Consider the following 26838-nt stretch of genomic DNA (forward strand, 5'->3'; position numbering starts at 1 on the left):
TTTCACTCTTGTTGCCTAGGCTGGGTGCAATGGCACAATCTCGTCTCACTGCAACCCCAGCCTCCCGGATTCAAGTGATTCTCCTCCCCCAGCCTCCCGAGTAGTTGGGATTATAGGCATGCACCACCATGCCCGGCTAATTTTTTGTATTTTTAGTAAAAATGGAATTTCACCATGTTAGGCTGCTCTCAAACTCCTAACCTCAGGTGATCCACCTGCCTTAGCCTCCCAAAGTGCTGGAGTTACACTCATGCCTGGCCCAGATGGCTGCTTTCAAATCTTGGCCTCTATGCTATGTCAGGGAGCTATGTTAGTCCTGTGAATTAATCTTCTGAACCTGTTTCTTTATTTTAAAAAAAAAAAATTTACTTTGTGTGTTTCTTCATTTGTTAAAGGAAATAAAAAATAATTTCTTTGTAGGGTTGTTCTGAGGATTAGAAATAATATCCATTTCTCAGCTGCACGTGCTGACTGGCGCCTATAATCCCAGCGCTTCAGGAGGCCAGATTGCTGGGATCTCACTTTTTTTTGAGATGTAGTCTTGCTCTGTTGCCCAGGTTCAAATGCAGTGGTGCGATCTCAGCCCACTGTAACCTCTGCCTCCTGGGTTCAAATGATTCTCCTGCCTCAGCCTCCTAGGTAGCTGGGACTACAGGCATGTGCCACCATACCCGGCTAATTTTTTGTATTTTTAGTAGAGATAGGGTTTCACCATGCTGGCCAGGCTGGTCTCCAACTCCTGACCTCAAGTGATCCGCCCGCCTTGGCCTCCCAAAGTGCTGAAAGTGCTGGGATTACAGAAGTGAGCCATTGCGCCTGGCCTAATTGTGTATTTTTGGTAGAGATTGGGTTTTGCCGTGTTGGCCACGCTGGTCTCGAACTTCTGACCTCAGGTGATCCACCCGCCTCGGCCTCCCAAAGTGCTGGGATTACAGGCATGAACCACCACACCCAGCCGTATTTTTTTTTTTTAATCTTATTGTGTGTCTATTTATTAGTAGCCTCACCTTTTTTGGAATGATGTAAGATATAAAAATATAAGTAACACCAGGCACAGCAGCCCACACATGTAATCCTAGCACTTTGAGAGGTGGAGGCAGGAAGATCCCTATTAGTCCAGGAGTTTGAAATCAGCCTGGGCAACACAGTGAGACCTTGTCTTTACAAAAAATTTTTTAAAAAATTAGCTGAGTGTCCTGGTGCATGCCTGCAGTCTCAGTTATTTGAGAGACTGAGGAGGGAGGAGTGCTTGAGTCCAGGAGGTGGAGGCACCAGTGACCATGATTGCGCCACTGCACTCCAGCCTGGGAGACAGAGCAAGACCTGTCTCCAAAAACAAAAAAAAAAGAAAGAAAAAAATATATATATATATGATGGACACATAGAGGAAGGAGGCTGCCTCTGTGACAAAATTCAGATCAATTGAGATAACAAATTCCAAGCACCTGCTGGGTGTAGGGCTGTGCCAAGTGCTATGGGAAATAACAGGGATGAATAAAATCCTTTATGAATATTAATGCCTGTCTTCTGCTCACCCCTAGATGGCAAGCTTCATGAGGGCAGAGAGAAGGTTTTAATTTGGGATAATATTCTCCTTCCCTGATCTTGACTTTGGAGAACATCTGAGCTGTGGGTCTGCAAGTTATTCCCAAGCTTTCCCTCTCTGTAAGGCATAGGGGATTTTGTCATGGATCCCTTGCAATGCCTCTGTCTGCCTGGCAGGAACTGAGTGACTGGAAAGCAGGAGCCCACTTAGCCCGTTTGTCTCCGGGTAAGACAAAGCAGAGTGTCATCCCTAGCAGCCTCCAGGCACAGTGGAGAGCTGGGCTGGCAGATCCAGCTGTTTCCTTGTAGCTGATGACCCTCCAGCATGAGAAAGTGGGGCTGTGACAAGCCCACGAGGTGCAAGGTAGAAGACCTGTGGGGGGCGCCTGTGGTGGGTGGTGCTCATCTCAGAGGCATCTCTAACAGGGCTCCCTCCCTCACTTTCTCCTGTAGCTTGGGAGTGCCAATACGTGGGGGGAAACTGGGGATTGGTGCTGCTGCTGCTGAGAGGTTTGGGTTTTTTTTTTCCATCAAACACCAGACTTAGATTTTGCCATTTTTTCAATTAATGTCTTCTTTCTGTTCTAGGAGCCAATCTCGGGTACCACATTGCCTGGCTTCCCAGTCTCTTCTAATCTGTGACTGTTTCTCAGGCTTTCCTTTTTTTTTTCATTTCTTTTTTTTTTTTTTTTTTTTTTTTGAGACAGAGTCTCGCTCTCGCTCTGTCACCAGGCTGGAGTACAATGGCGCAATCTCTGCTCACTGCAACCTCCGCCTCCTGAGTTCAAGCGATTCTCCTGCCTCAGCCTCCCAAGTAGCTGGGATTACAGGCGCACACTGCCACGCCTAGCTAATTTTTGTGTTTTTAGTAGAGACAGGGTTTCACCATGTTGGCCAGGATGGTCTCGATCTCCTGACCTTGTGATCCGCCCACCTCGGCCTCCCAAAGTGTTGGTATTACAGGTGTGAGCCACCGCGCCCGGCCCTTTCCTTATTTTTTTAAATGACCTTCACTGCCTTGAGGCGTCCTGGCCGGGTGTCCTATAGAATGTCCCCAAATCTGGGTTTGTCCACGTTTTTTTTCATGGTTAAACTAGAGTTACAGCTACTCAAAAAGATACCCCAGAGGGGAAGTGCCCTTCCCATCATGAGGTACCTGAGATCCACACAACATCACTGGCGACGATAACCTTCATCACTCGTTCATCACTTGGTTAATGTCATATTTGTTAGCCATATCCACTATGAAGTTACTATTTTTTCCTTTTTTATACTCCATTTTTTGGAGGCACGTCACTAAGTCTAGCCTACTCTAAAGCAGAGGAAGGAGTATCTACATATGTTAAATGGAGTCCTTTTTTTGGACAATGTTCATAAGATTCTTAAGATGAAAGACATCTCCCTCTGCTTGGCTCTTTACCAGGCATCTACGTGAGACATCTGCCATTCCGTCCATCCCACCTGCCATTTATCTTTATTCACCACTGATCTTATTCCAAAAAGTTGCTTCATGTGGATCATGGAAGTAAATGCAGCCCTTAAAATAAAAACATGACTAGATGGGGGAAATTCAGGTAAAGAAGAAAAATTAGACAGGATGTAATATAAGGCCTTGTAAAGTAGATAGAATTTTGTGCCAAATTCAGCTCTGAACCTCCTGGTAGCCACTGAAAAGTGGGAAACCTCTGTTCCAAGACTCAGAGTGATTATAAAATAAAGACAACCAGATTCCTTGGGAGAAGCATAACTTTTCCTGGTATTAAGATCTAAACAAAATGCCTTTTCTGTACGGCCCCTTAAAAGATAGACATTGTGTGATACATAGATAGAGCAGAGGTCAGGAAACTATGGGGCAGATCTGGTCCACCATTTGCTTTTGGAAATAAAGTTTTATTGGAATAAAGCCACGCCCATTCATTTACATATTGCCTATAGCTGCTTTCTCACTTTCTTAGTCAAATTTGAGTAGTTGTGATAGAGACCATGTGGCCCACAAAGCCTGAAATATTTACTCTCTGATCTCTTGCAAAAAATGTTTCCCAATTCCTGATCTAGAGGACAACGCCTTAACCACCCCCCACCCCCGCTCCCACCAAAATAGGACTGCAGGACTAATGTGCGTTTCTGGTAATGGCCTTCAGGTTAGGCTGGTAGAGCAATTCTCGTATAGTACATGAGAGAACCCCACTACAGAGGCCCAGAAGGCAATGCCTAAGAGCCACTCTTACATGCATAAGAGCTGGGTCTAGTCCCCTTTATTTAGCTTATTCTCATTTAAATTTACGGCATGGTAAACCTTACTGGTTAGAGGCAGGTGGTAATTGGTAATTGCAAGCTGTCTCTTGCTGCATTTCTCTGTGTGTTTATGGTGCCAGCAAAACCTGTGTGGTTTTTTTTTGTTTTTTTGTTTTTTTTTTTTAACAAATCATTGAGCCTGCTGTAGAACAGCAAAATGGTTCTATCAGAACCAGGAGGAACTTTACCCTCCAAGGGACATTTGGTGGTATCTAGAGACGTTTTTATTTGTCATAATTGGGGGCTGATAGGTGAGGAGGTATTACTAGTATCCAGTGGGTAGAAGCCAGGGATGCTTCTGAACATCCAACAATGCACAGGACAGCCCCCTACAACAAACACTTATCTCACGCCAGAGGGCAATAGTGCTGAGACTGAGAAGCCTTGTTTTATTTTCTTTATTTCATTTTATTTTATTTTTTTCAGACAGGGTCTCTCTCTGTCCCCCAGGCTGGAGTGCAGTGGCAGGATCCCGGCTCACGGCAACCTTTGCCTCCTGGGCTCAAGCAGTCTTCCCACCTCATTCTCCCAGGTAGCTGGGACTACAGGCGTGTGCCATCATGCCTGGCTAATTTGTGTATTTTTTGTAGAAATGGGGTTTCACCATGTTGCCTAGACTGGTCTCAAACTCCTGGACTCAAGTGATCTACTCGCCTTGGCCTCCCAAAGTGCCGAGATTACAGGTGTGAGCCACCACATCCAGCTGAGAAGACTTGTTTTAGAAAACAATTTTTGCTAACAAAATATCTGATAGAAAGATGCCTTCTGGAAGTACCAAAAAACCTCAAGTTAGGAGGTTCTAAGAGCCTTACACTTTTCCAGAATTGCTCTGAAAGGCTTAGTCATTCTCTTCATATACTTGCTATGAGTATAACCTTTGATGCATGCTGCTGGGCTTCCAAGGTGAACAGGTCATAATCCTCCCTCCAGGACCCTTAAAGGAGATACAACAACATTACAGGCTGGTCACAGTGGTTCACACGTGTAATGCCAGCACTTTGGGAGGCTGAGGCGGAAGGATCAGTTGAACCCAGAAGTTTGAGATCAGCCGAGGCAACATAGCTAGACATTCTCTACACAAAAAAAATAGCCACGTGTGATGGTGCATGCCTGTAGTCCCAGTTACTTGGAAGGCTGAGGCAGGAGGATTGCTTGAGCCCAAGAGTTTGAGGTTACAGTGAGATGTGATGGCACCACTGTACTCCAGCCTGAGTGACAGAAGGCAACCCTGTCTCTGGAAAAAAAAAGATACAACACCATTACGTGAGGCACAACTCGGCAGCTACCAGAAACTCATAGAGGTCCAGAGTAGAGAGGGAGATGGATCTGCTTGGAGCCTGGGGTGGAGTGAATCAGAGAACAGTTTGCTAAGGGAGCAGCGTTTAAAATGGCCCTAAAGATTGATGGGATTAGCCAGGTGTGTTGGCTCCCACCTGTAATCCCAGCTACTTGGGAGGCCGAGGCAGGAGAATCACTTGAACCCAGGAAGCAGAGGTTGCAGTGAGCAGAGATCGTGCCACTGCACTCCAGCCCGGGTGAGAGAGCAAGATTATGTCTTTAAAAAAAAAAAAAAAAAAAAAAAAAAGACTGATGGCTTTTTAGCCACTAGTTGTGGAGAAGAGCACCCCAGGGTGATATGGGGCACGTAGACAGGATTTATACACACAGGGTTTCATTTGGCTGGAAATATACACGTGGGTGAATGGTAGGCAGTGTGGTGAGATCTCACGTCAAGCCAATGTGGCGCAGGACCCTTGATGTCCTGTGAGTCGGTTTGCAGTGTGGGGGTTCATGGGGAGACTTGAAAGTTTTCAGAGTAACAGAAGGATGGGATTGGAACTGTTCTTAACAGATGATGCAAATAGAGCTGGCTCACAGGTAGGGTTTTTGAGGGAGAGGCCGAAATCAGGGGCCAGTTAAAAGAGTGTTACAGCCCTCCCTGGCCAGAGGAAGTACAGGCATGATTTAGAGATGCATGTGAATCTGCAGAGGGCAGGCCACAGGACTAGGCCTGTCTTTAGATGAAAAGCTGGAGAAGAGATGGCTCTGAGAGTTGAAGCTGAGCAACTGAAAGATAGAGGAAAGGAGGTTTGGGGTGGTGGGAAAGGGTGGGTCACAGTGGACAGAGGATGTGCATTGTGATGTTCACCTATTTCTCTCTAAATGTGGTCTCTCTTTCAGTCCTGCTGTCCTCATAAGGAGTAATTCTGACTTCTCTACTCTTTCTATGGAGATTTTTCTTTAGTGTAAATCTTGTTGTTTGAGGCAGGTATTGAAGCGATTTCTTTGGTCCTGGGGACTTACTGTGAAGAGTGGCCTCTCGTCTGCCCTGGTTTGGAGGGTGGGAGTTCCCAGCTGCTCTGATAGAAGGCAGTGCACACAAGACTGGGTAGAGTCTCTAGACTCCTTTAGCTCTGCCACTAAGGGACCAAGGGAAAATGGGAATGAGAGGAATAGAAAGGATTGCATTAATTTTTATTTTTTGTGAATGCTTATTGAGTGAATAAGCCAGTACAACTTATTTACTGTGTTTTCCTGTCGGTTATTTTGGGATTCAAGTATTCGTTTTAAAATCTCCTGCAGGTATCTGTGGACCAAACAGTCACTCCTATGTTGGACAGCACCAGTTTGGGCATAAGCACAGGCCAATCCGTGGACAGAGGCAACAGCCAGACCTTTGGGAACTCCCAGAACACAGGAGAACAGGGCTACTCCTCCACAAACTCCGGTGACAGCAGGTGAGATTCAGAGTGGCCAAACTCGTGTTCCTGGGGAGTAGGAACATTCTGATCTCAAAGGCTGCAGAGGCTGGAAGTCCAAAGCTCTGGGCCGAGTTCTGACTCTGCCACAAGTCACATGGGACCCTGGGCAAGTTAGTCCTTACCCACATCTGTATGGTGGGAGTAATGATCTGTTTCCTGCCGTCCTCACAGGATAGCTAAGAGGTTCCCACAGAGACATAGGAAAGTGTCAAGCGCCACGCAGGAGTACAGGGCTTCTGGAAGGGGCCCCTGCCTAATCTGTCTTGTTCACTGTGGTGCCTGTGGCACGATGTCTTGCATGTCATAGCATGCAGTCAGTAAGGAAAAGAACAAACAGTGGATGAATCACTAATTGTGGCCAAACATGACTGTTCTTCTGTTCCTTAGTGTCCGGAGGAAAAGGAAGCTGTCCGTACTTCATTTGCTCGAGCAAGTGCACCAGCTTTTAATGCTGTTGTCAATTCTGAGAAACCTTTTTATTTTCTTCCCAGCTGTGTTTGCTTTATAATAATTATGTCCCAGTCTATTCTTTTTTTTTTTTTTTTGAAATGGAGTCTTGCCCTGTCACCCAGGCTGGAGTGCAGTGGCGCGATCTCCACTCACTGCAAGCTCCGCCTCCCAGGTTCACGCTATTCTTCTGCCTAAGCCTCCCAAGTCGCTGGGACTACAGGCGCCGGCCACCACACGTAGCTAATTTCTTGTATGTTTAGTAGAGATGGGGTTTCACCATGTTAGCCAGGATGGTCTCGATCTCCTGACCTCATGATCTTCCCGCCTCGGCCTTGCCTCAGTCTGTTCTTACTGACTAAGCAGTCCTTGGCAAAATGATCTAAAGACACTTAACTTTTGTACCCCTGTCCCTGAGAGCAGAAAGTTCTCTGGGGCTGCTTACTTGACTGACCTCTGTCAGGAGTCACTCTGTTTCCCTTATGTCATAATTTCTGTGCTGGCTTAATCTTTGTCTCATCTACTGCAGCCTGTTCATTCTGGCAGTAGAGGTGAAGGTCACTTCAGAAGCAGGAGCAGGTCTGGACTTCGCTCTTCCCTACCTTCACTCATGCCCATATCCTCATCAAGCCTACCTGGCTTTTTGCTCTAGACGTGGAGGAGATTGGAGAGGCTGCCCATTGCATAGAAATTGAATGCATTTATCGGCTTCCTCATTGCTTACAAGGGTAGAACAGTAGGTTTTCTTTTGCTTTCAGAAGAAGTGAGGAATCAGGGTGTTTAGGCTGGAGGTGAAAAGACCAAAAATGACATGGCAGGTAGAATCAGGACCAATGACTGAAAAATACAGACAGCAGATGCTATTTCATGATGAAGAACTTACTAGCAGTGGGTCCTGCTGCATGCAAATGGCCTGCACTTAGAGGAGCCGAGTTCTCTGCCATTGAAGATGTTCACACAGATAGGACAGCCTCTTGCCCAGACTCGTGGTCTCAGCAGAGACTCAGGCGTTAGAAGGAAGTTCAAGGGTCTTTGAAAGCTTTTTGTAACCCTGAAATTCTGAAATGCTTCCAGTGATTTCTGGACCCTCTGAATAGTCATGAAGAGTAGTCTGGGACTGAGGAAAGGGAGAAGTTCAAAAAACTTGAGGAGCTTCTGGATAAGCCCCGCAACCGGCCTACTTTGATATGGTGGGTGGCCACTCAGCTGCTGAATATTAAGCATGTTTTAAGGGACCATCTTTGAGCAAGAATGTGGACAGCAGGTGGTGGAAAGGGCTTTGGAGAGAGACTGACCTGGATTCAAATCCACATCCTGGTACTTCCTGGTACTCTTTGACCTTCAGCAGTTCCTTTAGTCAGTTTCAAAGGGTTGGTGTCAATTATTTTAGTATTGTTTACCACTTTGGGCTTCATGTGTGTCAGCCCTGTACATGTGCTCAGCATCGTATAAACATTCGCCTCACATCAGCCCTCAAAGACAGGAGCAGCATTAACCCCATTTTTCACATGGGGGTACTGAGGCCAAGAGAAGCTCCATAGCAGGTTAGTGATGATACTGGGATTCCGTTCCCCATGCTCTTACAGTGTTACCTAGTCCTCTCTGGTCAGGATTCAATGAAGCTACCTGTGAAACGTTCTTGGGACAAACCCAGAGCAATCCAGGAGGTTTCTTGGAAGTGGTTGGGCCTTGGGCCTGAGGAATATTATTAAAAGGAGAGATGCTTACTAAGGGCAAGTTTGGACACAAAAGTACTTTGAATTCTAAATGTGGACATTTTATTTTTTTATTTTATTTATTTATTTGAGACAAGAGTCTCGCTCTGTCACCCAGGCTGGAGTGCAGCGAATGGCACGACCTCAGCTCACTGCACCCTCCACCTCCTAGTTTCAAGCGATTCTCCTGTCTCAGCCTCCCAAGTAGCTGGAACTACAGGCGCACGTCACCATGCCTGGCTGATTTTTGTATTTTTAGTAGAGATGGGACTTCGCTGTGTTGGCCAGGCTGATCTTGAACTCCTGACCTCAAGTGATCCACCTGCGTCATCTTCCCAAAGTGCTGAGATTACAGATGTGAGCCACCAAACCTGGCCCTAAATGTGTACATTTTAAAATAGGAAACCCCCCATGAGATATCCCCCTGTTATAGCTGTTTGGAATTTACTAAAATGCCTTTAATGTCAACATTGTCCTGGTTTCTGGCTACATAAGAAGGGGAGACTGTTCCTAATATTCGTGCTCTTGAATGCATACGTGCCATCTTGCTTTGCTGACCTGACACCTTGTGTTACAGCTCTCAGCAGCTGGTGGCAAGCTCCTTGACCTCATCCTCCACCCTGACAGAGATCCTGGAAGCCATGAAGCACCCCTCGTAAGTGGCTCATCACAGCGTAGGGTTGGAAGGTTCCCAAAGGCCTGGGCCATAGCCATGCTCAGGCAGTGTGGTTTGGTGGATTCATACATCACTGTACTTCTCACCAGTTTTGAGACCTTGGGCAAGTCGCTTGACCTTTTCTGAGCCTCTGTTTCCTTGTTTGTAAGATAGGATTTTTTTTTTTTTTTTTTTTTTGAGGTGGAGTCTCACTCTGTCACCCAGGCTGGAGTGCAGTGGCACCATCTTGGCTCACCCAACCTCCGCCTCAAGATGGGATTTTTTAAAAAGAGATATTTCAGAAAAGGAGTTAAGCCACAGGGTTCATGTAAAGATTCAATGAAATAATTATGTGAGGTACCTAGTATAATGCCTGACAAGTATAGGTATTCTCTGAATGTCAGTTCCCACCTTTTCCCCTCCCCCTTCTCCTTTTCCCCCTGTAACAACTTCTTTGATTTTTTTTTTTTTTTTTTTGAGACAGAGTCTCACTCTGTTGCCCAGGCTGGAAGACAGTGGCATGATCTTGGCTTACTGCAACCTCTACCTCCCAGTTTCAAGTGATTCTATCGCTTCAGCCTCCCAACTAGTTGGGATTACAGGCACGCACCACCATGCCCAGCTAATTTTTGTGTTTTTAGTAGAGATGGGGTTTCGCTATGTTGGCCAGGCTGGTCTCAAACTCCTGACCTCAGGTGATCCACCCACCTCAGCCTCCCAAAGTGCTGGGATTACAGGCGTGAGCCACCATGCTCGGCCCCCTTGTAACAACTTATTTTGTCCTCTCATGGGTATTTCTCTGAGTCTAGGAATAGCATAGGGACACTGCTTTATGGTATTAAATGCTCTAGTGGGAGTCCCTTCTTTTTCATCTTTCCTTCCACTTATTGCCATGGGGCACACACATCCCCTGCTCCCTGCTCACCACAATGGAACCCAGGACAGGAGTCCAGCTGCTCTCTGAACAGAAGGGCCTCTCACCGTACTGCTTCATCAGCGCAGAGGTGGTGCACTGGCTGGTGAACCACGTGGAGGGGATCCAGACACAGGCGATGGCCATCGACATCATGCAGGTGAGACAGCAAGAGGAGCCCACAGAGCTGTTTGCTTAGGTCCCGAAAAATCAGGGCCTGTCTTAGAAGCCATCGCCCTTTCCAGTAATGAGATCTACAGGTTGGGGTGAAGATTCATTTTTAATAAGTGGGAGGCCTTTCTGGAACTGATGAAAGAACAAGTCTTGCTTTGAAATACACTGTATCTTGACTTAAAAACCGTGCAGAATTTATTGTCTGAACTGAAATGTTTTGGACAGAATCTGTGCACTTATAAATCTCAGAGAAATCTCTATGATTTTTGGGGGAATGCCCTCCCTCTGACCTCAAGACCCCAGTTTCCCCTGGTCAATGCATGCTTATTCAAGACTCAATGCTGGATTCAAGGCTCTGCCCCACGGGCCTTCTGTCACCTTTTACTTACTCTGTCGGAGCTCTTAGCACAACAGCATGAAGATCTATCTGTCTCTCATTTGTCTCCTGCCTCAGCCAGCTCCTTGAGGGCAGGATTACCTCTTATTTTCCATTCTGTATCACCAATGCCAGGCATGTTGTTTGACACCTGGTAGGCACTTAGCACCATGCTTGCTGGATTTAATTGCACTGCTCAGAAGTGGAACTCTGGAATATGGCACAACTGGAACAACAAGGAAATGGGGAAGGGCCAGTTGACTGAGCCAGTTCATGCCATCCTGTCTATACAGGGGCCACAACTGGAAGTCAGTAATGTTTCCTCACCAGCTGGGTTGTCGTCATGGAAATGTTAAAAATCAGTAACTGATTTGAATAAGCATGTGATTCTCAGTTCTCTCTTTGAGGGTCTTGATGTGCTGTTTCACATAGCCTTTGCCGTATACACTCTCATCTCCCTGAGAATATGATTTCCTTATTCAAATAATGAAATGCTACTACAGAAGTTAAAATGAATGAGCTGAAGGTGCATGTATCAACATGGATAAATGTCAGAAGCATGATGGGGACTGGAAAACCAACTTACAAAATGATATTATAATATGCCCTTTATTTAAAAATTTAAAATCCCAAAAGAATACCTTATATTCTCTATCATACATTTTTATATAATAAAATTATTTAAGAATAATATTACACTAACCATTTATTTCTGGGGAGAGGAAGATTAATGGGAGTGGGAGATTCTATGGAGATTTCTTTTTTTTAATAAAAATATCTGAAATCAGTATAGAGAAATGTCAGATTTGTGAAAGCATAATAGTGGTATATGTGGATTTCATTTTTTTTTTTTTTTTTTTTTGAGACAGAGTCTTGCTTTGTCACCTAGGCTAGAGTGCAACAGTGCTAATCTCAGCTCATTGCAACCTCCGCCTCCTAGGTTCAAGTGATTCTCCTGCTTCAGCCTCCCGAGTAGCTGGGATTACAGGCATGCACCACTACACCAGCTAATTTTTGTATTTTTGGTAGAGACGGGTTTTCACCGTGTTGGCCAGACTGATCTCGAACTCCTGGCCTCAAGTGATCCACCCCACCTCAGCCTCCCAAGGTACTGGGGTTACAGGCGTGAGCCACTGCTCCTGGCCATCTGAATTTCTTTTTTTTTTTTTTTTTTTTTTTGAGACAAAGTCTCACTCTGTCTCCCAGGCTGGAGTGCAGTGGCCGGATCTCAGCTCACTGCAAGCTCCACCTCCCGGGTTTAAGCCATTCTTCTGCCTCAGCCTCCCGAGTAGCTGGGACTACAGGCGCCCGCCACCTCGCCCGGCTAGTTTTTTGTATTTTTTTTTAGTAGAGATGGGGTTTCACCATGTTAGCCAGGACGGTCTCAATCTCCTGACCTCGTGATCCACCCGTCTCGGCCTCCCAAAGTGCTGGAATTACAGGCTTGAGCCACCGCGCCCGGCCCATCAGAATTTCTTTATGCCCTTCTGCATGTTTGAAATATTTGTTGATGATATGAGTTTACATTTTAAAATATAATATATATCAAGTATGACATGTCTAATCTGGGGGTGGAGGGTAGGGTCTCCTCAGTGCTCCTGTCACTCCCTTGTCTCCAGAGCATGACTGAGGGCTGCCCCTTCAAGATGCCCCTCTGCAGGAATTTCAGAGTTTCAATGTCTCTCCTAGAAAATGCTGGAAGAGCAGCTCATCACTCACGCATCTGGCGAAGCCTGGCGGACCTTCATCTACGGCTTCTATTTCTACAAGATAGTAACGGAGAAAGAGCCCGACCGAGGTCAGAGCCGAGGCGAATGCGGTTGCCCACAGGGGCAAGTGTTTTTCCTGGTGACTTGCTCTTTCACATGGTGGTGCTTCCTGAGCTGCATGTGTGACTTTGTATTATAAGTTGACAGATCTGTCGAATTCCTTGAGCCTTTGTACTTAATATAAGCATAGCCAGAGTGACAAGCATTTCTTAAGCTACAGTGTGTTCTTGGTGAGAACAGTGTGGGTCAAAGATAAAGCTAAAAGAGGCCGAGGGACCTGGTGTGAGAAAATTCCCACACATCAGTTTTTGGTAGCTGTTTTTAATTAGAGCACCCCACCCTCTTGCCCACCCAGCCCAGGTGGTTCTGGTTATAATATCATGGACTCCAGTCTGTGATTCATAGCACTTTTCACTTGCTGGATCTCCAGTTCAGACTCCATTTCTATACCCAGGAAGACTATCAAGCCCTAGCAAGTTTTCCAAGTAATATTTTAAGTATCTGTGGGGTTTTTTTTTTTTCCTTTTGTTTGTTTTTTTTAAATAATGAGAAAAAGTAATTCCCCAGAGGGAAAACTCTTTTAGCATGGTCAGAACTGGTTCACATAACTGGAGGCACCCCGGATTCAGACCAGCATCTCACTGGGTGTGGTGGCTCATGCCTGTAATCCCAGCACTTTGGGAGGCCGAGGCTGGCGGATCACTTGATGTCAAGAGCTCAAGACCAGCCTGACCAACATTATGAAACCCTGTCTCTACTAAAAAATACAAAATTAGCCGGGCGTGGTGGTGCATGCATGTAATCTCAGCTACTTGGGAGGCTGAGGCAGGAGAATCACTTGAATCCAGGAGGCAGAGGTTGTAGTGAGCCGAGATTGTGCCACTGCACTGCAGCCTGGTTGACAGAGTGAAACTCCGTCTCAAAAACAACAGCAAGCTGGGCATGGTGGCTCACGCCTATAATCCTAGCACTTTGGGAGGCCGAAGCAGGTGGATTGCCTGAGCTCAGGAGTTCAAGACTAGCCTGGGCAACACGATGAAACCCCGCCTCTACTAAAGTACTTGGGAGGCTGAGACAGGAGAATCACTTGAACCTGGGACGCAGAAGTTGCAGTGAGCCGAGATCATGCCACTGCACTCTAGCCTGGGCTATAGAGTGAGACTCGGTCTCAAAAAAAAAAAACACAGGCCAGGTGCAGTGGCTCACGCTTGTAATCCCAACACTTTGGGAGGCCAAGGCTGGCGGATCACGAGGTCAGGAGTTGGAGACTAGCCTGGCCAACACAGTGAAACCCCATCCCTACTAAAAATAAAATAGCTGGGCGAGGTGGTGGCCACCTGTAATCCCAGCTACTAGGGAGGCTGAGGCAGGAGAATCTCTTGAACCCAGGAGGTGGAGGTTGCAGTGAGCTGAGATCGCGCCACTGCACCCCAGTCTGGCGACAGAGCAAGACTCTGTCTCAAAAACAAACAAAAAAAACAGCAACAACAGAAAACCAGACCAGCATCTCCAGTACACCTATAGCAAAAGGGGACCTTGCCTGTTCTAGAAGTGACTCCTATCCTGCAGACAAATGGCTTCTCTGCCTCTGGGTTTAAAGAATCAAATATGGCTGGGTGCGGTGGCTCACGCCTGTCATCTCAGCACTTTGGGAGGCCAAGGCGGGTGGATCACCAGGTCAAGCGATCGAGACCATCCTGGCCAACATGGTGAAACCCCATCTCTACTAAAAAATACAAAAAATCAGCTGAGCGTGGTAGTGCACCCCTGTAGTCCTAGCTTCTTGGGAGGCTGAGGCAGGAGACTCACTTGAACCCAGAAAGTGGAGGTTGCAGTGAGCCAAGATCATGCCACTGCACTCCAGCCTCGTGACAGAGCGTGACTCCATCTCAGAAAAAAAAACAATCTTACATGAGATGAAGCAGCTAGTGCCACTCCCTGTGCTCTCTTGTTCAAGAATATGGCAGAAGTGGACATGTGTGGGATTTTTTTCCTTGTAGCTACAAGTATATCCATTGACACTTTTCCCTTTAAATTATATGTTTGACCAGTAGATATCTATCTTACCTTCAAGTTGAAAACATACCAGGTTACTGTTATATATACTGAAATTTGAGGTATGAAACTGATCATAAGGTCAAGAATGGTGGTGGCTCATGCCTATAATCCCAGCGCCTTGGAAGGCTGAGGTATGAGTATCTCTTGAGGCCAGGAGTTTGAGATCAGCCTGGGTAAGCAACATAGTGAAACCCCATCTCTACAGGAAAAAAAAAAAAAAAGAAAGAAAATTGGCTGGGCGTGGTTGTACATGCTGGTCTTCACAGCTACTCAGGAAGCTGAAATGGGAGGATTGCTTGAGCCCAGGAGTTTGAGGCTATAGTGAGCCGGGATTGTACCACTGCACCGAAGACTTGGCAGAGCAGTGCAGACCCTATCTCTAAGAGAAAAAAAGAAATAAACTGAGAATAAAATATTTTTTAGGGCCGGGTACAGTGACACACACTTGTAATCCCAGCACTTTGGGAGGCCAAGGCAGGTGGATCACCTGAAGTCAAGAGTTTGAGACCAGCCTGGCCGACATGGTAAAAATCCCATCTACTAAAAATACAAAAATTAGCCGGGCGTGATGGCGCATGTTGCTACTCAGGAGGCTGAGGTAGGAGAATCGCTTGAACCTGGAAGGCGGAGGTTGCAGTGAGCTGAGATCGCACCATTGCACTCCAGCCTGGGCGTCAGAACAAGACTCAGTCTCAACAAAAAGAAAAAAAAAATCTATATATATTTTTTACATTGAAGTTCGCATGATATAAAATTAACCATTTAAAAATGAACAGTTCAGGGCGTTTAGTACATCCACAGTGTTGTGCAACTCTCACGTCCATCTAGTTTCTGACCATGTTCATCACCCTGAAATGAAACCCCATCCCCTTAAGCAGTCACTTTCCAACTCCTCCTCCCACCCCCGGCAACCAGTAATCTACTTTCTTTCTCAAAGATTTGCCTATTTGCTGTGTTTCACATAAATGGAACTATACAGTATGTGGCCTTTTGTGTCTGACTTCTTTTACTTAGCGTGTTTTTAAGATTTATCAAGTTGTAGCATGCATCATTAAGAAAATAAGCATTTGTGTTGAGTACTCCTTCTCTCCCCTCCACTTTTCCCAGTGGCCATGCAGCAGCCCGCCACCACCTGGCACACAGCAGGAGTGGATGACTTCGCCAGCTTCCAGCGCAAGTGGTTTGAGGTGGCCTTTGTGGCAGAAGAGCTTGTGCATTCTGAGATTCCTGCCTTTCTCCTGCCCTGGCTACCCAGCCGGCCAGCCTCCTATGCAAGTAGGCACAGCTCCTTTAGCCGAAGTTTTGGAGGACGGAGCCAGGCAGCAGCACTTTTAGGTACATGTTCAACCCAGACGAGGTCTGGGGGTGTGCCAGTGGGTGGCTGCGGGAAAGTAGTGGCCAGCCAAGGGAACGATGCCACATGAACCAGGATTAGAGTCGCTGAGGCTGTCACAACGGCCACCGTGTCTGTCCGCACTGTTGGCTCCCTTGCTGACTTCCACTTGCTGAGTGGTTTTATGATTGTCCCAACCAACAGACAGTATTTAGCACCTCTCAAATCAGAACATAGTGCCAGACCTGCTCGGATAGGAGAGAAGAAATATGTGGCCAATTTTCCCGAGAGTGCTGTAGGATATAGGAGATGTGAGATAGTGCTCACTGTACCAGCTAGTTCCTGCCAGAGGCCTTCCCTACAACCATAGCATTCTACGATCTCAGAAGAGGAAGGAACCTAAAAGTTCATCCATTCCAGACACTCATGCAGAGCAAAAGTCTCTCTCTCTCTCCTCTTCCTTTCCTCCCCAAATGTGCTTACCATATTGAAGTATATAAACTGAAACACTTCCCTCCTTTCCACCATTCCTGCAGCTCTAAGATGGGGGTGAACACCTGCTTATTGAAAGGCGATGACCTCTGATAGGAAATGGGGAACTTTGCCCTAGGGGACCTGACTAATGGGTTGAAATGTGAACTTCTTTAGAAAATACCTGCTCTGGGCAAAGACCATGAGATTTATCTTAAGGGCAAGTTGGAGGATCCTGAAAACCCTCTGAAAGGAAGAAAGCAAATAGAACATAGACCAATCTCCAGGGAAATTCCATGTTCTGCTTTGTTTGCCTGTAAACGCCCAGTTAATTGGAAATCTTTTCTAGCTGGTAAAACAGAGATGTTAATGGTCATCAAAGTTTCTAGATCCAGGCCGGCACGGTGGCCCACGCCTGTAATCCCAGCACTTTGGGAGGCTGAGGTGGGTGGAACACTTGAGGTCAGGAGTTTGAGACCAGCCCGACCAACATAGTGAAACCCTCTCTCTATTAAAAATACAAAATTAGGTGGCTCATGCCTGTAATCCCAGCACTTTGGGAGGCTGAGGCGGGCGGATCACGAGGTCAGGAGATCGAGACCATCCTGGCTAACACGGTGAAACCCCATCTCTACTCAAAATACAAAAAATCAGCGAGGTGTGGCATTGTGCGCCTGTAATCCCAGGTACTTGGGAGGCTGAGGCAGGAGAATGGCATGAGCCCGGGAGGCGCAGCTTGCAGTGAGCCAAGATTGTGCCGCTTACACTCCAGCCTGGATGACAGAGTGAGACTGTGTCTCAAAAAAAAAAAAAAAAAAAAAAAAAAAATTTAGGCCAAGCGCTGTGGCTCATGCCTGTAGTCTCAGCACTTTGAGAGCCTGAGGTGGGTGGATCACCTGAGGTCAAGAGTTCCATACCAGCCTGGGCAACATGATGAAATCCCATCTCTACCAAAATTAGCCAGGTATGGTGGCAGATGCCTGTAATCCCAGCTACTCTGGAGGCCGAGGCAGGAGAATTGCTTGAACCTGGGAGGTGGAGGTTGCAGTGAGCTGAGATCACACTATTGCACTCCAGGCTGGGCAACAGAGCGAGACTCTGTCAAAAAAAAAAAAAAAAAAAAAGTTGTCCGGGTGCAGTGGCTCACGCCTGTAACCCCAGCACTTTGGGAGGCCAAGATGGGAGGATCACAAGGTCAGGAGATCGAGACCATCCTGGCTAACATGGTGAAACCCCGTCTCTACTAAAAATACAAAAAAAATTAGCCGGGCATAGTGGTGGGTGCCTGTAGTCCCAGCTATTCGGGAGGCTGAGGCAGGAGAATGGCGTGAACCCGGGAGAATGGCGGGAACCCGGGAGGCGGAGCTTGCAGTGAGTGGAGATTGCGCCACTGCACTCCAGCCTGGGCTACTGAGTGAGACTCCATCTCAAAAAAAAAGTTTTCATATCCTCAGATTCACTTGGATCTGGGTGTGGCTCACTCCAGTGTTTTCTAGTGCTGTGTGTGAGAAGTGAAGGGGTGAGGAGAATGGGGCAGAACCATGAAAAGAGCAGCCTCTCCTTTCCCTCAGGCAGTCATGACTTGCTCTTCTCCCTTCCTTGCATTTCGAACTCTACTTCTTTGACTTTTTTTGGGATTAAAGAAGCCATATACTCCCTGTTACCCTGGGGTGTGCTCACTTCCGGCAACCTAAACCACCTAGAGCACCACCAGGGCTTGAGACATAAGGTCTTTGAATAGCAAGCAGCGACCTTGTGATTTTATGTCGTAGGAGGACCTATTAGAAATAGCAAATAAGGCTAGGCATGTGGCTCATGCCTGTAATCCCAGCACTTTGGGAAGCTGAGGTAGGAGGATCACTTGAGGTCAGGCGTTTGAGACCAGCCTGGCCAACATGATGAAACCCCATCTCTACTAAAAATACAAAAATTACCGGGGTGTGGTGGTGAATACCTGCAATCCCAGCTACTCAGGAGGCTGAGGCAGGAGAATTGCTTGAATCTGAGAGGCAGAGGTTGTGGTAAGCCAAGATGGCGCCACTGCTCTCTAGCCTGGGTGGCAGAGTGAGACTGCATCTCAAAAAAAAAAAAAAAAGAAGAAATAGCAAAGAAAAGGGCAAGTAACCAGTGGGAAGCAGAAGCCAATAGTCCAGCAACAAAGGTGGAGTGGGGAAAACCTGTTACAAATATAACAAACACAAGAACTTGATAAGTACAGTGTTAATCATTCACTTCTAGCACTAGATTGCATACGAGAAGCTTCTCAAGAAACAGCTTTACACCATTTTTCTCACGAAATCAAGTTTATTTTTAGTAGCCAAGTTTTAAAGTCTACTTTTTCCTCATAGATAAAAATTAAGAATTTTCATCTCTGCAGAACAAGGAACTAAGCCTGAAAGCTAGGTGCTTTCAGATACGTACCGAAGAGAGTTGAAAAGTCACCTTCCCACTTGCCTCGAGGTTACTTTATAAGAAAAAGACACAATGCATTACATTAAGTAAATATTGGATTATGCATGGCGACAATTTATGTGAGAGCTGAAGAAAGCAAAAAGGTTTCTTCCTTTCGAATAAATTTGAAATAAATATTCAAATAAATGCCACAAATCCAAGTGATACCTCCTTGTGAGAGGCCCTAGAACCAGCACATAGACCATATTTACTCCACTGATTTCTTGCAAGTCTGTTTACAGATCTCTTGGTAACACCCCAGATTAGAGGCAGAAAACTGGGGGCAGCTAATGGCAGCAAGTGTATAACACATTTTAGCAAAAATGTTTTGCAAAATAAATCTGTTAAATTTTGGTCTTTTAAGGTGGAAAGTAACTCATTTGCTCGTTCTTTCTCTTTTTTTTTTCTTTTTCCTTCTTTCTCTTATCTCCTCCCCTCCCCTCCCCTTCCCTTCCCTTCTCTTCTCTATCTTTAAAATAGAGACAGGGTCTCCCTATGTTGCCCAGGCTGTTCTCAAACTCCTGGGTGCAAGAAATCTTCCTGCCTCAGCCTCCCAAAGTGCTAAGATTGCAGGTGGGAGCCATTATGCCCAGCATTTTCTTCCTTTTCTTGAAAGTGTTCAACAAAAGGAATTATTCTAATGTGAATCTTCTCCGGTAGATCATACAAAAGCCACAAGCAGGGTTTCTCAACTTCAGCACTACTGACATTTTGGCCCAGATCATTCTTTCTTGTGGGGAAGTGTTCTGTGCACTGGAGGATGTTGAGCAGCATCCCTGCCCTCTATCCAGTAGCACTCCCAGTCCCACCCAGTGTGATAAAATGTCCCCTGACATTGCCAAATGTCCCCTGGGGGCTGTAAAATTACCCCCAGTTGAGAACTACTGTCCTAGGGGGAATTGAAGGATTCCAGTCAGGAGCCAAGATTAGAGCAAAGCCTGAGAGGCTTTGAAGCCCATCAGTAACTTCCCTAAGCAGGTATCAGGTTGATGCATGATAAGGGCATGCTTTCAGAGCTTTGAGGTAGAATAAATGGTCAGAGCTGGAGCTGAGATGTTAGAGGGAAGCACTGTCCTCCGCTGTGCTCTGGCCCCTGGGCTCCTCTTGTGCTTTCATTGGTGCCAGTGGTGATTGCTTCAGTCTTGCCTGCTGTGGTGCGGTGGTAATAACATGAATGCCGTGATTTGTAGAAAATTTGTGTCAGGCCCTGTACAGAGCAGAAAATCGTCTCATTAATCTTTACCTCAGTCTCCTGATGGGTACTACAATTTATGCTTTAGAGTTTAGGAAACTGTGAGGCTCAGAGAGGTAAAGTAATTTGCCCAAGGCTCTGCAGCCACTAAGTGCTAGAGCTGGAGTTTATTCTTAGGACTGCCTAGCCCTGAAGCCTGAGCGCCAAGCATACTGCATTTCAGCCCAAGGAGACAAAAGTCAAAGCCTGTCAGGACTTCGGATGATTTGCACAATAGCCCAGTTCCAGGAGTGGCTCCTGCCCTCAGTGATGAGGGACACTCAGGTCCCAGGCCCTTGCTACAGAACCACAGCTCTCTGGGTGTGCCCTTTTGTCCCCTCTGTGCTGTCCCTGCTGGTCTTCCCAGTGTACTCTCTCCAGTCCTGGCTTCAACAGTTCTTTCACTGTTGTCCCACCAGGACCTATAACCAATTGATCTTGCTTTCATTTTCTCCATCTCCCACTCACATCTCACTTTATGTAATCATAGCTTTGAGCCACCAAACCTCATTACACAGCTTTGAGCCCTGCTCCCCACCCTCATCATCAGCATCTTGTGTCACTGTGAAAACTGAAGCGGTCAAAAGAAAACTCCCACCTGCCATCTGCCCTCACGCAGTAGCTGTGTCTGTCCCCACTCCTCTGCCTCCCCCTAACGCAGCATCTCTACCTGCACACAAGACCCCAGCCCTCGCGGTACTCAGCGTAGCACTTTGGCAGTCATCCCCTCTCTGCTAAAGCATCCCCGTCAATCTGTGGCAAGCACACACTCTCTCCTGCTGGCAAAGCAAAACTCAAATCGGGTTTCTGTCCATTCCCTCCACTGGACAGCCTTCCTGATGCAGGGAGCCCATGTTGTTTAGCCTGTGCCAGTCCTTAGTCCTGGTCCTCCTTGCCCTGTGACAGCATTTGTCAAATGATCTCTGACTCCTCCTTTAAACCCTTACCTTGCTTGGCTCTCGAGACACTGCTCCTTTGGCTCTCCTCGTTCGTTTTAAAATCAGTTTCCTTTGCTGGTTTCTCTTCAGCAACCTAATATTTTTAATATTACAGCATACAGGCCTCATCTCCATACCCCCAAAGTGTCTCATCAATCCTGTGGCCTTTATCACCCCAAGATCTGGTCACTCCCAGATTTCTGTCTCCATCTCAGACCATGTCTCCAATTTGAGACTCATCCCTCCAGCTACCTACTTGACATGGTCACTTAGAGGACTGGATGTACAGTGTTCAGAACCAGCCAACCTTGCTGTTTCCCCACAACACCTTAGTCTTGCCTTCTCATTCTAGTCACTTAGGTAGAAAAACTCAGTTGCCTTATCATGCTCTTTCTTTCCTGCTCTACATCCAGCCCATCAGCAAATTCAGTTTTCCTTTTAGTTACCTTCAATATTGATTCAGGATTAACCATTCCTTACTGTCTCCTCTATGATCCTGGTTCAAGCCACCTTCATCTCCTGTCTGCATTGCTGCTGTCACCTCTGCACTGGCCTCCTGGATTCTGCCTCTGCTCCTTATAAACTGCTTTGCACACAGGAGCCAGAGAGACCTCTTCAAATGGAAGTGAGGTGGTGTTCCCCCACTGGGCAGGATCCTCTTGTGGCCCCAGCTCACTCGAAACCAAAGCCAGAGTTTTCAGCAGCCCACAGGCCCCCAGGATGTGGTCCCCTCATTCTCTCTCTCTTTTTTTTTTTTTTTTTTTGAGACAGAGTCTTGCTCTGCCACCCAGGCTGGAGTGCAGTGGCCGGATCTCAGCTCACTGCAAGCTCCGCCTCCCGGGTTTACGCCATTCTCCTGCCTCAGCCTCCCAAGTAGCTGGGACTACAGGCGCCCGCCTCGTCGCCCGGCTAGTTTTTTGTATTTTTAAGTAGAGACAGGGTTTCACCGTATTAGCCAGGATGGTCTCGATCTCCTAACCTCATGATCCGCCCGTCTCGGCCTCCCAAAGTGCTGGGATTACAGGCTTGAGCCACCGCGCCCGGCCGGTCCCCTCATTCTCTGTCTCGTCCCTTGTCCACCTCCTGTGCACTCTGCTGCACCACGCTGGCTTCCATCTGTGTCTGGTGTCTGGGAACATGCCACACACATCTCTGCTTCCAGTGCTTTCCTTCTGCCTGGGGCATTGTTTCCCCAAGATGCCCTCAGGTCTCCCTCCCTCACTTGCTTCAAGTCTCTTGTCCAAAAATCATATGTGAGTGAGCCCTTCCCTGACCCCACACCACACACTCGGGGCCCCTTTTCCTACTTCATCTCCTTTGCTCTTGCCACTACCTGACATTGTGTGTGTTTGTACAATTAGTGTGTTTTGAGACAGAGTCTCACTCTGTCACCCAGGCTGGAGTACAGTGGCATGATCTTGGCTCACTGCAACCTCCATCTCCTGGGTTCACTGCAACCTCCGTCTCTGGGGTTCAAGCAGTTCTCCAGCCTCAGCCTCCCGATAGCTGGGACTACAGGCGCCCGCCACTACACCCAGCTAGTTTTTGTATTTTTAGTAGAGACGGGATTTCACTATGTTGGCCAGGCTGGTCTCGAACTCCTAACCTCAAATGATCCACCTGTCTGGGCCTCCCAAAATGCTGGGATTACAGGCATGAGCCACCCCTCCCAGCCTGTGTTTTTCTACCTCCACAAAAACTTAAGCTGTGTGATGAATTTAGTGTCATTCACTGGCTCTCCCAGCACCTAGAATGGTACCTAATACATAGTTACTTGCAATAAATATTTGTTGAATGTCTGATAAAACATGAATGAATATAGTTTGGCAGAATTGGGGAAAATTGAATTTGGAACATTTGCAGTCAGCAAACCTTCTGACACTAAGCAATTAATTGTCCAGGTGTCAGAAAAACAGTAGTTCTGCCATTTATTCTGTTGAAAATGCTACTCGTCTCTGGTCATCAAGCAAATAAAGAAAAACAAAGAAGGCCAGGCGCGGTGGCTCAAGCCTGTAATCCCAGCACTTTGGGAGGCTGAGACGGGCGGATCACGAGGTCAGGAGATCGAGACCATCCTGGCTAACACGGTGAAACCCCGTCTCTACTAAAAATACAAAAACTAGCCGGGCGAGGTGGCGGGCGCCTGTAGTCCTAGCTACTAGGGAGGCTGAGGCAGGAGAATGGCATAAACCCAGGAGGCGGAGCTTGCAGTGAGCTGAGATCCGGCCACTGCACTCCAGTCCGGGCAACAGAGCCAGACTCCGCCTCAAAAAAAAAAAAAAAAAAGAAAAGAAAAACAAAGAAAATACTACCAGCCCAGGAACAGACAAACTGCCTGTCACCTAGGCGTGTGCTTAGTCCCCACCAAGTGAGTGGACACGCCATACGTCACAGAGGCATGTGCACAGTCTCAGCCTGTTTGCTGCACTTACTTCTTGGTTAGAGTTACTGCTTGTGGAAAATGCCTCAGGTATTGTCACCTTTGCATCATTATTTTAGTTTTGGAGGCTCTCTTGACAGGTTGTTTTTTTTTAAGAGATAGGGTCGGCCATGCGCAGTGGCTCACGCCTGTAATCCCAGCACTTTGGGAGGCCAAGGCGGGTGGATCACAAGGTCGGTGGATCACGAGGTCAGGAGTTCGAGACCAGCCTGACCAACGTGGTGAAACCCCGTCTCTACTAAAAATGCAAACATTAGCTGGGCATGGTGGCGGGCACCTGTAGTCCCAGCTACTCAGGAGGCTGAGGTAAGAGAATCGCTTGAACCCAGGAGGGTGGAGGTTGCAGTGAGCCGAGATCACTCCATTGCATTTCAGCCTGGGTGACAGAACAAGACTCTCTCTCAAAAAAAAAAAAAAAAGAGAGAGAGAGAGATAGGATCTTACTCTGTTGCCCAGACTGGAGTGCAGTGGTGTGATCCTAGCTCACTACAACCTCAAACTCCTGGGCTCAAGCAGTCTTTCTACCTGAGCTTCCCAAGTAGCTGGGACTGCAGGTGCACACCATCATGCCCGGCTAGTTTTTTTGGTTGGTTTTGTAGAGACAAGGTGTCTCTGTGTTGCCTAGGCTGGTCATGAACTCTTCGGCTCAAACAATCCTCCCACTTGGCCTCCAAAAGTGCTGGGACTAAGGCATGAGCTGATTCCCTCTCTTGACAGTTTCTATAGTAATATCCTCGTTTCCAAAACCTTCTCCTTCTGCAGGCTGGCAAAACCCTCTTTTGACTTCTGGTCTTCAGCTCAAGATGAGATTCAGATTATCTCAGTTTAGCTTTGATAATTCTTAAGCCTATTTTAGGGCTTTAGCCTGGTCAGGAACTTGATTGTCTGACACGTCTCTAAAACATCCTATCTTGAGTTGAGTAGGATTTCTGAGCAGAAGTCTCAGATAGGATGAGTAAGCTTGGTACTCACCCAGCATCCTGGAGCAACATGTCAATGATGGGACGGGGTGTTAAGCTTCAGTATAAGGTTTCATTTCTTGAGAAAAGATTGTAGAACTACTGTCTTCCTGGGTTGAAACCTGAAAAGCAAGACTTGTCACTGGTGGTCTGGCCTGTTTGCCTATTGTGGTTTTTTTTCATAGGCACTGAAATAAAAAGATCTGGGGGTTAGCCTGGCTGAGGTTCTGATTCCATGATCTTGACCAAGGCATCTTCCCTCCCTGGGCTGCCGTGTCCTCATCTGTAAATGAAGGGGTTGGATTACTTAGGGAGAAGTAAACTATGACTTAAGCAGCCAAGTCTGGCTCACCTTTTGTTCGTTTATAATTGACTATTTCTTTTAGAGGAGTTTTCGGTTCATAGCAGAATCTAATAGAAAGTTCCTATACATCTGGCCGGCATGGTGGTTCAAACCTGTAATCCCAGCACTTTGGGAGGCCGAGGCAGGTGGATCACCTGAGGTCATGAGTTTGAGACCAGCCTGGCCAACATGGCAAAACCCCATCTATACTAAACGTACAAAAATTAGCCGGGTGTGGTGGCACACACCTGTAATCCCAGCTACTTGGGAGACTGAAGCAAGAGAATCACTTGAGCCTGGGAGGCAGAGGTTGCAGTGAGCCAAGATCATACTACTGCACTCCAGCCTGGGTGACAGAATGAGACTCCATCTCTTAAAAAAGAAAAAGAAAATTACTATACACCGTTTGACCTCCACTCCCACAACCTGCTGCCCCTACTATCAACATCCCCAGACGGAGTAGTCCATTTTTACAAGGTACAATCCATAAACCTACATTGACATCATTATCACCCAGAGTCTATGGTTTACATTTCAGGATTTCAGGGTTCACTCTTGGTGTTGTATATTCCTTTTTTTTTTTTTTTTTTTTTTTTTTTTTTGAGATGGAGTCTTGCTCTGTCGCCAGGCTGGAGTGCAATGGTGCGATCTCAGCTCACTGCAACCTCTGCCTCCCAAATTCAAGCGATTATCCTGCCTCAGCCTCCTGAGTAGTTGGGACCACAGGTGCGCGCCACCACACCCAGCTAATTTTTGTATTTTTAGTAGAGACAGGGTTTCACCATGTTGGCCAGGATGGTCTCGATCTCTTGATCTCATGATCCGCTCACCTCGGCCTCCCAAAGTGCTGGGATTACAGGTGTGAGCCACTGTGCCTGGCTGGTGGTGTATATTCTATAGGTTTGGACAAATGTACAGTGACACATGTCTAACATTATAATATCATAATAACCGCCCTAAAACTCAGTCTGCTTTTATAAAGTTTTATTGGAATATAGCCAAGCCACATTCATTATGTAACGTTCGTGGCTGCTTTTGCACTACAATAGCAGAGTTGAGTAGTTGCAACAGAAACCATATGTCTCACAAAATGTGAAATATTTATAATGGGGCCTTTTACAGAAAGTTTTCCAATCTCTAGTCTAGATGATTTCCAGGAAACTTCTAGAATCTGCAGTTTTCTTTTAGGCATTATACATGCTATACATGCAATAGCATCTTGTATATAGTTTCATATCTGGATACTTAGTTGTTTGTTCTTCATCCCACTCCTTTTCTCGCTCTCTTGGGGCCCCTCCTGTGTGCTGACATAGCTGCCACTGTCCCAGAGCAGAGGACTGTGACCCTGGATGTTGACGTGAACAACCGCACAGACCGGCTGGAGTGGTGCAGCTGTTATTACCATGGCAACTTTTCTCTGAATGCAGCCTTTGAGATCAAGCTGCACTGGATGGCGGTGACCGCAGCAGTACTCTTTGAGATGGTGAGAACCTTCATGCATGTCGTCGGGCCTTTGGCTCACCTCACAGTGGGGCATGGAGATGCTTGATAGAGATTCATGTCACTGTAATTTTTTAGTTCAGGCTCTTATTACCATTCATTAGGACTACTGGAGTAACCTTTTTAAAAAATTTAAACATAGTGAAAATTTCAAGTGATCAAAAAGGGTAGAATCAGGGTTTCTTAGCCTTGGCACTGTTGACATCTGAGGCCAGCTAATTCTCTGTGGGGGAGTCCTACATCTTATAGGAAATTGAGCAACAACCCTAGCCTCTACCCACTAAATGCTAGTAGCAAGCCCCAGGTGTGGTAATCAGAATGTCTCCAGATATTGCCATAATGCTGTCCCAGGAAGGGGGAGTATTGCTTCCTGTTGAGAATCACTGGTTTAGAGTGAAAAGTAAGTCTGTTTCCCACTTTCATTCCCTGGGACTTTCATCTAAAAGCAGCCACCACTACCGCT

General features: G+C 46.7%; 1 protein-coding gene across 15 annotated transcripts in view; it reads left to right on the plus strand.

The window, feature by feature from the left end:
• DEPDC5 (DEP domain containing 5, GATOR1 subcomplex subunit) overlaps positions 1–26838 on the plus strand; it is a 156569-nt gene that overhangs the window by 114189 nt on the left and 15542 nt on the right. For 10 of the 15 annotated variants that reach the window (XM_030914912.1, XM_030914915.1, XM_030914913.1 and 7 more), the window contains 6 exons: positions 6424–6578; positions 9342–9419; positions 10360–10492; positions 12572–12680; positions 15817–16044; positions 26189–26358. In XM_030914912.1, coding sequence (XP_030770772.1) covers positions 6424–6578; positions 9342–9419; positions 10360–10492; positions 12572–12680; positions 15817–16044; positions 26189–26358 — 873 coding nt within the window. Of the gene's footprint in view, positions 1–6423; positions 6579–9341; positions 9420–9620; positions 9905–10359; positions 10493–12571; positions 12681–15816; positions 16045–26188; positions 26359–26838 lie in introns of those variants that run through there. The other 5 variants (XR_004052681.1, XR_004052682.1, XR_004052683.1 and 2 more) reach the window with 4 other exon arrangements.

The sequence above is a fragment of the Rhinopithecus roxellana genome, chromosome 13, assembly GCF_007565055.1.
Source record: "Rhinopithecus roxellana isolate Shanxi Qingling chromosome 13, ASM756505v1, whole genome shotgun sequence".
Taxonomy (NCBI): Eukaryota; Metazoa; Chordata; class Mammalia; order Primates; family Cercopithecidae; genus Rhinopithecus; species Rhinopithecus roxellana.